The 11,750-nt window shown below is 39.6% G+C and overlaps 1 protein-coding gene across 1 annotated transcript; it reads left to right on the forward strand.

Annotated features, from left to right (window-relative positions):
- Window positions 1-1,356: 1,356 nt before the first annotated feature.
- LOC126766063 (uncharacterized) lies at window positions 1,357-2,016 on the forward strand. Its single transcript, XM_050483764.1, has one exon. It carries the CDS (start codon window positions 1,357-1,359, stop codon window positions 2,014-2,016), a length of 660 nt encoding a protein of 219 aa, XP_050339721.1.
- Window positions 2,017-11,750: the final 9,734 nt, after the last annotated feature.

Raw genomic sequence — 11,750 nt, forward strand, 5'->3', positions numbered from 1 at the left:
GAGCTTTGAGTACTGGTCATCAAGCAGACGCTTTAGTTTAAGCATGGTGATGTTACCATCGTCATCACTTTCATCCTGAGTTATGATACTAACCTCCAAACGGCAAGTTTCACATTTCCATTGATAACCTTGATGCTTTATTTTATTTGCTAGCTCGGTGAATTCCGCTCTATTAAGTTTCGCACATTTGGAATGAATCCATGTACGGCAATTTGTGCACATAACACTTGGTGAATTTGCGACCGTTTTACAAACGGCACAAGTAAGCTGCGGCTGATTGGTTTTTTTAGGCGGCATTTTGCGTCATATATCATACGATACAAAAAATTTGCATTTATTTTGATGAGCACTGCACTAAACAATAATTAACTACTAATGAGCAATTTTTAATTAATTTTATTCAATATTTAACTTTTGTTCAATTATTTTTGTTCACACCATAACAAAGGGTTGCCATATTTTCGATTTAAAATTAATTTTACACTAATATTTTTCATTTTTATTTTCGCTGACACTTGATTAAATCGTTTGTACACATTTTTTACATTATATAGTGCAAAAATAGTTGTATGTCAATATAAAACTTACTGTTCAAGGATTATACTCAGTAAAAAAAAAGGATTTTTACAGTTGTCTATCGCAAAATATCTTTTTATTACCTGCCATTGGTGTGTAAATTCTTTTTTCATGTAAAACTCCTTTTTGCACTATAATCTCCTCAGTAGCTGTCCTCAAGATGAAGGTGCAAATATGGTATACAGTGAGATGAGTGTGGCTAACTCTCAACAGTATAACCTAATTCGTAATGTAACGCTTGACTTATGCTTTAGCAGCGTTGAAGTATGTGTGGGCAGTACCGAGGCTTTTATTGATGAAGATAAGCACCACCCGGCTATAAGTATACGTGCTGAGATTAAGGCCAACCTAAAAATGAACGTGGCACCGACTTATCCATTCAAGAAGGCGGACTACGTGGGATTGAATTACTTCTTTTTGAGGAGTAACTGGATTGAACTGTATAAGTTAGTATCACTGAATGAAAAGGTAAACTGGCTATACAAGAGAATTAACGATGGAATTGTGCAATTTGTTCCTGTCCTTACTAACAGGAAAAGCAATTATCCATGCTGGTTTTCTAGGAAGATGATAGGAAAAATACAGCAGAAAAAGGATACGCATGCAACATTCAAGAGATTAAAAACCAGTTACGCCTACAATGTTTTTCGTTGGTTGCGGTTGGAATGCAAAAGAATCGGCTAAGGGTATTACAGCGCATACACGTCCAGGATGGAGGAGCTTGTACGGGTGGATTAGAGTCAGTTTTGGAAATTCGTCAAAAGCAGGAGACGGAACAATATGGATATTCCATCCTCCGTGTCGTGGAAAGATGGCGTAGCTACGACGGGTGGGGAAGTGAGCAATCTGTTTGCGTCGTTCTTTGGTAGCATCTATGCGGAGAAAGTTAATGATATTGGGGAACCAATGCCCGCAGCTCAAGCTGTGAAAACATCGACTAGCTACGATGTGAAATTATCGGAACTCGCCATCCGCTTCGCTGAAGTGTACGAGCAAATATGCAAACTAGATGGAAAGAAGGGAGCCGGACTAGATGGAATACCGAACATATTACTGAAAAGCTGTGCAGTCGGACTTGCCGAACCAATAACCCACATATTTAGTAAATCACTGGAGATGGGTATTTTTCCGTCGGCATGGAAACGCTCGTGTATTTGTCCAATTTACAAGGCAGGGTCGAGATCTGAGGTGTCCAACTACGGGCCAATATGCATACAGCCAGCAATGGCAAAGCTGTTTGAGAAACTTGTTTTGCAGCAGGTGAATTTCGCCTTCAAGAATACGATCTCGACCAAGCAACATGGGTTCTTTGGCGGCAGGTCTACGGCTACAAACCTTTACCTGTATGTCGATTACGTACTGAGAGCGTTGGACAAGGGTGAAAACAGTTCACACTATCTACACGGACTTCAGCAAAGCCTTCGACATGGTGGATCATGAGCTCTTAATACAGAAGATGGATCGCTACGGAGTGGCGGGAAATGTATTGAGTTGGTTGAACTCGTATTTGACTGGGAGATTCCTGCAGGTGCGAGTCAATGGCTATGTGTCGTCCTAGCTTAAAGTGCCGCCCGGGGACCCACAGCGTTCCCATCTGAAGCCCGTGTTGTTTAGCATATTTGTCAACGACATTGGGGACAAGATATCGTCGGAATTTTTACTATATGCTGATGACCTCAAGATTTTCAGGAAGATAAGCACTGACGATGATCCTAGTGCATTACAGCAAGACCTTGATAGTCTTGAGGAGTGGTGCGACGAAAATAAATTGAGTTTAAATTTAAAAAAAGTGCGTGGTGATGTTCTTGTCACGGTTCTTGAGTCGTCGTCCAGCTGTTTACCGTATCGCTGATCATCAGCTAGAAGAAGTCACAGTAGTAAAAGATCTTTGTGTCATGATTGACAATGCACTAAATTTTGCCGGGCACATTGACAAAATTACATCACAGCCATACAGGACACTTGGGTTCATATTCAGATGTGGGGATGACTTCAGGAATGCTGATACGTTCGTAAGACTGTACTCGACCTTGGTGCGTCCGATGTTGGAGGAGTATTGTTCATTGGTTTGGTCTCCTCATACCGACTGTCTCATTGACAAAGTGGAGAGAGTGCTGAAGAAACTCTGTAAATATCTCGCGTACTTCCTGGGACATAAAGGGTGGGTCGGAGGCTCGGAGGAGGTTCGTGGTCAATTTGGGATTTGAGTCGGAGACAAGTATCAGATCTCTTGTTTGCTTTTAAATCACTAAATGGATTAATCGACTCTTCGGAAATTTTGGAACAATTCAGGGGCAGGGTTAAAAACTTAGTCATTAGATATTATCAAGATATTAATATGTTTGGTTGTACATATGCGAGCTACGTCTCAAGGGTTAAGGGGTTAATAATTAATCATTAATGTGTGATTTGTGATCAAACCTAGTCAAAATGCACTCTTCTGATGTTAATACGTTAGTAAGCGTGGTTGTACTCGTGAGAGTTAGGTTACATGAGCTTAAAGTTTAGTAGAATCTTAATAATGATCTAGTAATGATACACCAAGGTAATGTTCACAATTGAGTCTCGTTTAAATACTTATATGCCTTCTTCCTTCTCTTTTGTTATACTTCTTTGTATATAGCCGATTGGCGTGAGTAATAATAAATAATATAAAATAAATGTGTACAAACGAATTAGTTATAGATATAAAAGTGCAAAATTTAAGTGTAATATTAATTTTAAATCGAAAAAATACGTAATTCAAATAGTGAAAACTTTCAACTTTAAACGCAAATATCTCGAAAACTGCCCGCTATAACTATATATATTCTTGATCTAGAGAACCTCCTCTATCCGTCTATAGCTTAGGTTTTCGCCAAACTTTTACACGTCCATCCGAACCAAAGACGTTGTATTTGCTCTCATCGGCAAATAAAACGTCATTCCACAAACTCTTTGGTTTAGAAATATATTCCTTGGCGAATTTTACACGTGCCGTGTGTCGGTTTTTGGTTGCACCAAAGGCTTTCGTCGCGCAATTTCACCATTAAAACCCTTAGCATTAAGAGTTCTTCTGATAGTAGACGACGAAACCTCTTTACCAAACTCTTTCGCAATCTCTGTGGCAGTTTTTGGTGCATTTAAGAGGTGGTTTGCCTTTATTTTTCGTTCGATTGCCTTCTGCTCTCTCACTGAGCTTCTTAGGCTTATCCGGTTGTTTCAACAAATGTTCTCTTCCTTCATTTTGTAACGCCGAACAATATCTCCCACTGTATTGACTTTCATAATGGTCATTTCTAAATCAAAATTAATGTTTATTTATAATACCTTAAACAAATTTTCTCAGAAAATCACTTTTAGCTCACTTTTTATACACATAAACTCCAAGCGCGGGGAAAAACCGAATAATAATGGCGCGTCGTTTTCTAGTAAACTGCAAACATTACACGGTTGCATTTTACAGAGTGATTCAAATACTCCAAAAATGTCATGAACAAGAAGTATGGTCATTGTTTTTTAATTGTTGAAAAAAAAAATTGACGCATTTAATACTTATATTTAAAAATGTGGAGATATTAAGTTAAATAAAACTAAAACCGAATATTAATGACTCTGACTGTACGTAAGGATCGCGAGCGAGATAATGGTGGTGGCCTAGCCTTCATATTGCACAACACCGTGCAGTATCATTTAATCTATGAAGACATTGACCGCAGATATACTACCCTAGAATGTCAGGGTATAGCTATCCGGTCAGGCGATGTCGAGCTCGAAAGTTACCTACAGCATATCACCCGAATATAAATGCGCTACTTCGTGGTGAAAACCGTCTGGTACTTGGCGACTTTAACGCGCATCATGATCTTTGGCATTCCTGGCTGTCAAATGATCGTAGGGGGGTGGAGCTGGCGGAACAGATTGACGATTCAACATTCTGCACAATGAATAACAAAGCCCCCACCAGAGCTATGGGCACATGCTCGCTCGATATTAGCATTGTTAGTGGTGGTTTGATAAATAGCATAAACTGGCGACCTATGCTAACTCTCGCATTAAAACATCTGCCCATAATTATCTCGATCGAGAAACCTCCCGACTTTATTTCTGTGGACTTTAATAAAGCTAACTGGGTTGGCTTCACAGAATTTACTGAGAGCACCTTCAACGCTCTGCCCAATCCTACGGACGTATCTTTTGGCGAACGGCGATTCCGCAAGGTGATCGCAGCAGCTACCGGAAGAATAGTGGCACTCCGCCCCAATTTCCCAACCGAAGCAGCCGTTTTAGCTAATGAGGGCGAAAACTTACGCCATTCCGGGGATCCCCGAATAAAGGATCTCAATTTGGAGATTGGGGGATTGGTAAACCATCATATGCGGATTAAATGGATAGAGCACCTGAAGTCCTGCAACCTCTCCACCGGTGTGAGTAAGCTTTGGGCTACTATCAAGGCTTTGTCTAACCCGAAGAGACATGACGACCGAGTTAAAGTTCACTTCAATGGTCATGCCTCTTCAGACCCGAAGAAGTGCTCGAGATATTTTAGCCGGCAATTTATACTGCACCCTTCGGTAGACAAAGCCAAACGATGTGTTAACGGACGGCTGCGCAAAATGGCAAACGACTGTGCGCCACTTTCACTGATGAGGAGGCTCAGAATGCCATCAATGAATCGAAATCTTCCAAATCCCTTGGCCCTGATGGAATCAACATGCTTATGCAAAAGCATCTAGGCTCGACGGTAGTAAGCTATCTTACCAAGATCCTCAACCTGTCACTGACCATTCTTCAAATAACCGATGTGTGGAAAATCGGAAGAGTGGTCCCACTACTGAAACCTGGGAAACCCGCCAACAAAAGGGAGTCCTATCGTCCGATAATTCTCCTCTCCCTGCTAGTGAAGACACTTGAGTCCTTGTTACTTCCGACCTTAACTCACCACCTAAGCCTAGCCACAGCACTTAGCCTCATATACGCTCAGATAGTTCGTGGCCTTAACCAGAAACCACCCTGCGAGAGAACGATCCTAGTAGCCTTGGACTTGTCAAAAGCTTTTGACACAGTCAATCACAAAACGCTACTGCAGGACAACGAAAAAACTACGCTTCCTCCAGGACTGAATAGGTGGACCATGAACTACCTGAGCGGTCGACAATCATCCCCACTATTTCGAGGTGAAACATCTAAACTGAGAACAATTAAAAAGGGCGTTCCGCAGGGTAGTGTCCCCTCCCTGCTACTGTTTAACTTCTACATCTCAAACTCCCAGAGCTACCAGAGGGAGTTTCCATACGCTGATGATTACATGATATTGACGTCGGCGGGCAATGGAATCGATGGCATGTGTTCAAAATTAAACGGCTATCTCTGCGACCTTTCTCGTTTCCTTACTGCACGGAACCTAACACTTTCCCTCACCAAATCCACAGCGACCATATTTACGAAATGGACGAAGGAGTATAGACTTGAGCTTAATATTGCAATCGATGGCGTCAAGATTCCGACTGTCAATAACCCTAAGATTTTAGGCGTAACTTTTGATAGTCTATGCTTTTTCACTCACCATACGATCGCGATTATTGCCAAAGTACAGAGCCGGAACAAAATCCTGAAGTCGCAAGCCGGCAGCAGATGGGGAAAAGACAAAGAAACAAGGCAATCGGCCGGCCGGTCCTCAATTAAGCCGCACCAATATGGTCGCCTGGATGCGGTGGTACGCAGATGAGGAAACTTTAGACCTGCCAGAACACTGCCCTCCGGACCACGACAGGATGCCTCTTGATGTCTCCCATCGAACACGTACATGGTGAGACGCTTTCCAATTAAGGAGCATAATAAACTCCTCTCCAAGCAATTCCTGCTAGGATGTTTTCGCAGAAATCACCCTTGCAGCCACCTGCTGGGGCGAAACCGTCTCCTAGGAACATCAAGAGGTCTTTCCTTAACTGCGTCGACGACATCAAACAGTACGCCGACCGGACTTCGGATGTAACTAACTTCCGACAGGTACTGACCGCCATTCACAGTGGAGCTATCAACACCTTCACCGACTCCCTTCCAGTAAATGGCGTTCTTGGAGTCAAATCACCACCCATCGCAGACGAAGAGCGCGAGTTACCGCGAGAAACGCGGGTGACCCTAGCGCAGCTTCGTTCTGGATACTGTAGCAGGTTAAACTCCTACTTGTCCAGAATAGACCCCGATATATCCAATATATTTCCTGCATGCAATAAGTCTCTGTAGGACACTGGCCACCTCTTTGCATGCCCGGCCAACCCCACTCATCTAACATCCCTTTCCCTTTTGTCCGACCCCGTCAAAACAGCACTTTTCCTGGGCCTCCCGCTAGATGACGTCGACGACAACTTGGATAACCCTTATCATCCTAACGGGGATTGATATTCCGTTAAAACAACAACAACAACTATAGCATATAGCTTCCACACAAACTGAACACATAGTTACTAAAAGAAATGCACCTGTGAAGGGTATATTACCTTCGGTGCAGCCGAAGTTAACGTTTTTTTTCTTGTTTAACCAACGATTTCTGCATTCCAAACCGTTGATTGTGTTTTCGGGATTAAATTGCTCAACATACTCGGCAATACTGTGATTGGTGGTTAAGCAAGTGGTGTTCTCACCAAAAAGTCGTTGTATTCCATGATACTGCTTTCCACCATCAGTGCAGATGCGGGTAGTATATGGATGAACGAATTTCTTAATGTAAGGCCACATAGTATTCCCAATACAGTTATGGTCATTTGTTCGGTTAAACATAAGTTTCGTTAGAAACGTCTCGTCGATCTGCACCGTCTTCCCGTTTCCACCGAGACAAAACCCTGCATTGGACCATATAACTTCGGCTACTTCCCTAAGATAACTGTAGGGCACGAATACGATTCTTTTGGCACCGCTATCTGAAGGTAGGGGCGGATAGAGGAGGTCCTCAGGATTAAAAAATGTATACACATAGACCCCCCTCAAACTTCTAATTTTTGAGATATTTGTACTTAAAGTTCAACAATTTCATAAAGAAATTCACAGTTTGTGTGTTTACATTCAGGACAAATACCCATGTTTCCATATACATATTTTGTTGTGTGAAACTATTCAAAAATTTTTTCGTTTACTATATAGAGGGACAGTGGTTCAAAAGGATTTTTTTTTCATTCATATAGATTATATATCATATATAATATAATAAAAATAGATAGAGATATATAATTTTGTTTATGCATTGGCGGCCTTCGGATGCGCTTCAAAAAAATAACCCTGGTTGGTCAAACACCGGGGTGTTCAGAGTTTTGTGTTGAACTTTTTTCTGCACTAAATAAAGACTACCGAAAAGAAACTGCACACATTGTTTTTATTTGTAACGTAGCGGATTTTAATTGTTTTTGCTTGTAACTTTTTTTAATAACAAATATAGGAATTTTCATCCTCTTTTAATTAAAACTAGTAAAAAAAATCATTCTTTTAATTTATGCCGAATTTTTCGTTTAATTCCCTTCATTAATAAATTCTGCGCACCTTCTTTTGTAACGGCACGACTTGCCTTAAGCCGGGTTTTTTTTTTTTAATTCGTTGACGTTTTCGGCAACTCAATGGTCCTTTTTCAAGTTCAGTTTGACAATTGCCCAATATTTCTCTATAGGACAAAATTCTGGAGCGTATGAAGGGTTCTCCTCTGTTTTAAAAAAATATACATTGTTATCCTTCAACAAAGCCAAAGAGGAATGAGCGTAGAGCACTGTGGCTAAATCGGGCTAAAATAATGTTTACACGATGTGTTTTTTATAAAATGATATTAGGCGAAGCTTTAGACATTCCTTATAGTTGTCGACCACCTTGTGAAAAATGGGGTGGTCTTAAGGCCGCAAGAGCAAATAGCCTGCCAGATGAGAATTTTGTCGACTGCTCGACACTACCATCTTTTGGTTTCCTATAGAATTGGGGACCTGGTAATGTTCTTGAGTCAATTTTTACGTATGTTTCATCGTCTATTATAACACACTTAACAGAACCTCTTAGCAAATGTTCGTACAACATCCGTAGCCTCGTTTTCCCTATTTTTATTTGTCGTTGATTTTATTTTTTGGGAATCCTGTTTTTTAAAAGCATTAAATTATTTCTTTGCTTCACTCTTTAACTGATATGAAAGACTTTTTGCGGTGCAGTAATTGTGCACAATTTGCCTACGCACGTGCTCTTTGATTCGAGACATCGCGAAAAAGATATCAAAAATTAAGGAGAAAGAAAAAACAATAGAAGCAGAACTGATCACACTTTCTAACGGTACTTATCGCAATGTGATCAAACGGCTACTTATTGAGAAATATTGAATTGAAAGTGTGCAGTACAGTCCTTAATAATAAAGATGATAAATAGAAAATTTTTTTATTCATTTTTTCACTACACAAAATGTGGCAGCACTAATATTTGTCATAAATGTAAATACACAAATCTTTTGAAACTGTAGGTGCGCTAAGTAGTTTTTAAAGTATATTTATTTTCTTAAAAAACGCACAAAGGTACCGTAATATTGCCAACTGTAAAAATCTACTATAGTTCCACAACTTAGGGAAGACTCTTTGTTTTGTTATTAAGATGACCATGGACAGTCATCACGTTAACCTTCGTGACAAAGCAACAAATTATCGCCAAAGTTTCCTTAGGTGCTAATCTGCAGCAATTTCCATCAAAAAATGTACCCTGCGCAGGGTTTATACTAGGACAACAATCTTTCGCACCTTTCTTTTTTGATGGTTTCATATTGCACCTCCAAACCCATCCTAACTCGGATTGGCTGTGCTCTTCGACCCGCATTTGATTCCTACACTTAGTGCATATACAGTGACGGGCAATACTGTAACACTCCACAGTGATCCATTGTTAAATGATGCCTCAAACAAAAATAGGCAAACATTTTTAAGATTACACTTATGTTTTTAATTAATAGTAACCTTAGCTTTATGAAAGTAACTAAATATAGTAATTTTATAACAATGCAATATTTTTAAAAATAAAAACAAAATAAACACAATGTTACAGTTTTGCACTCGATGTAATATTATAACATTATATTATATAAAATCGTAAAATTAATATTTGGTCCAAAAACCTTAGGTTTTTTAAAGCGTTCAATCGGTGTGACATACTTTTTGTATGTTTCGATACAAAATCGGTGGATATTGCGTTCCAAACTTCTTGAGTTCGCTCCCATAACCCACTTAACCTCTTAGGAGGATTAGAGTACTTTCCCAGTTGAACTTTGACATCACTCCACAATTTTTTTATTGGATTCATATCCGGTGATTGTGGGGACCATAAAAAGAGCGAAAAATTTTGTAAAACGTCAGAAGTCAGCCCGTTTTGTACAAGGCGAGCCGTGTGTTTCGGGTCATTGTTTTGCTTAAAGATAAATTCTGTTAAAAAATGTTCATATACTGCTCCTTACGCATTATCCCATCAATGCACACCTGGCGACCCGCCACTATGTTTTATAATTTGGGAAAGATGGTTTGGTTTAATCGTCTTTGGGCGTGTTTAATACTATATTTTTAATGAACTGTGCGCCGTTCACTCACCTGCTTCGATATTTAGCACTTTAAGAGCAGCCCCGGGTGTTAATGCATTTTTCTAAGTGACCAATTATTCGAGATGACGGCATTGTCGGTCGTTAATTTTTCCCTGTCGACCACCCTTGTTGTTGGACGTGGTTTTCAAATATTTTTTTTTAACCTGTCACGGCTTACTTTGCATTTTGCTGCTCTTTTACACACAAATTGCTCCTCCCTTAATAATTTTAAAAATTTCTACTTATTTTCTCGCTTTATTGTCACGTTTGCTAGTAGACAGCTCAATTATCACTTAAAAACTAAAAAATTCCCGCGTTCTCATCGCAATTAGAAAAAATGGTGGAAATAAACCCTCACTTTACTCGCAAGCATAACTGTAAACAAAATATTCGCTGTGCACACTAGTTTATTGTTGTTTGAACTTAGCATTTTTACAGTACAGGTAAAATATGATGTCTGTGTTTATTAAATATAAACCACATATTATATGGAAAAGTGTTCACATATTCAATTCTAGCTTGAAAAAGGTTTTTTATAGTTTTTTTTATTGTTAATAAAGGAAAAGAATCACGCGAAAGTACAAACAAAGAAAACGCTGTGAAACGATGAAAACCCCTTTATTTTTGGATTCACCTTTTCAGCCATGGACTTTATAAGTGATTTTTAAATTTATAAATTTAGCTGAAAAATAAAATAAAAGTGAAATGTGAACTTATTTCAATGTTTAGAGTGTATATTAAAATATACAAAGTGAAAAATGTGAAAAAGTTTAATAATAGAAAAAGTTTTTCGTATAATATATTTTGCATTGGCAAAAGTAACACGGTAGGTAGGTAGGTAGGTAGGAGTGCAGCCCTATCGGGCTCAATTAACACTTGATGTGCCATTTTGATACACTATTCACAGAACCTTCTGTATCTGTTATTACGTTTCACCTTCTCTTTCAAACCATTTTGAAGTTTCGATGAAACTACTTATGACCGATATGCTTTTGATGGAAATCCATTCAAGGTTTGGTGCTTGATGGATTCCAAGTGTTTTGTGTCGGATCTGTGCTAGAGCTGGGCATTCACAGAGAAAGTGTAAGATTGTTTCCTTGTTCCCTGCTACTCCGCAGCCACGGCAGATGTCATTGTAGGGCATACCCATTTTGGATGCGTGTTCCCTAAATGGCCAGTGCCCTGTTGTGGTAGCTGTTACTCTGTAAATACTTTTCCTTGACCTATAATATAAATCATTTGTTCTTTTCCTGTCATATGTTGGCCATAATTGTTTAGTTATGACGCATTTTGTGATGTTTTTCCACCTGTTATTTGCAATTTGTTGAAATTGTCTATTGATCTCTCCTTTGATTGATCCTAGCGGACTTGGTATTATCTCCGCCTTGGATTTGTTGAGGGAAGCTCCTGCCTTTGCCAACTCATCTGCCATTCGTTACCAAAAATGTTCCTGTGGCCGGGAACCAGATCAGAAGTTTTAGTTGGAGCTTAGCGCTCAGCACCTGTGCACGCTTAGTGCTCTCTTGCAGTGGTGTACTGTGCTGGAGTTTTGTCATGGTGGGAAAAGGCCAAGGGGGCCCCTGGTATCCTAAAAATGTTGCTTTTTTTATATTCC

The sequence above is a fragment of the Bactrocera neohumeralis genome, unplaced genomic scaffold (assembly GCF_024586455.1).
Source record: "Bactrocera neohumeralis isolate Rockhampton unplaced genomic scaffold, APGP_CSIRO_Bneo_wtdbg2-racon-allhic-juicebox.fasta_v2 cluster11, whole genome shotgun sequence".
NCBI lineage: Eukaryota > Metazoa > Arthropoda > Insecta > Diptera > Tephritidae > Bactrocera > Bactrocera neohumeralis.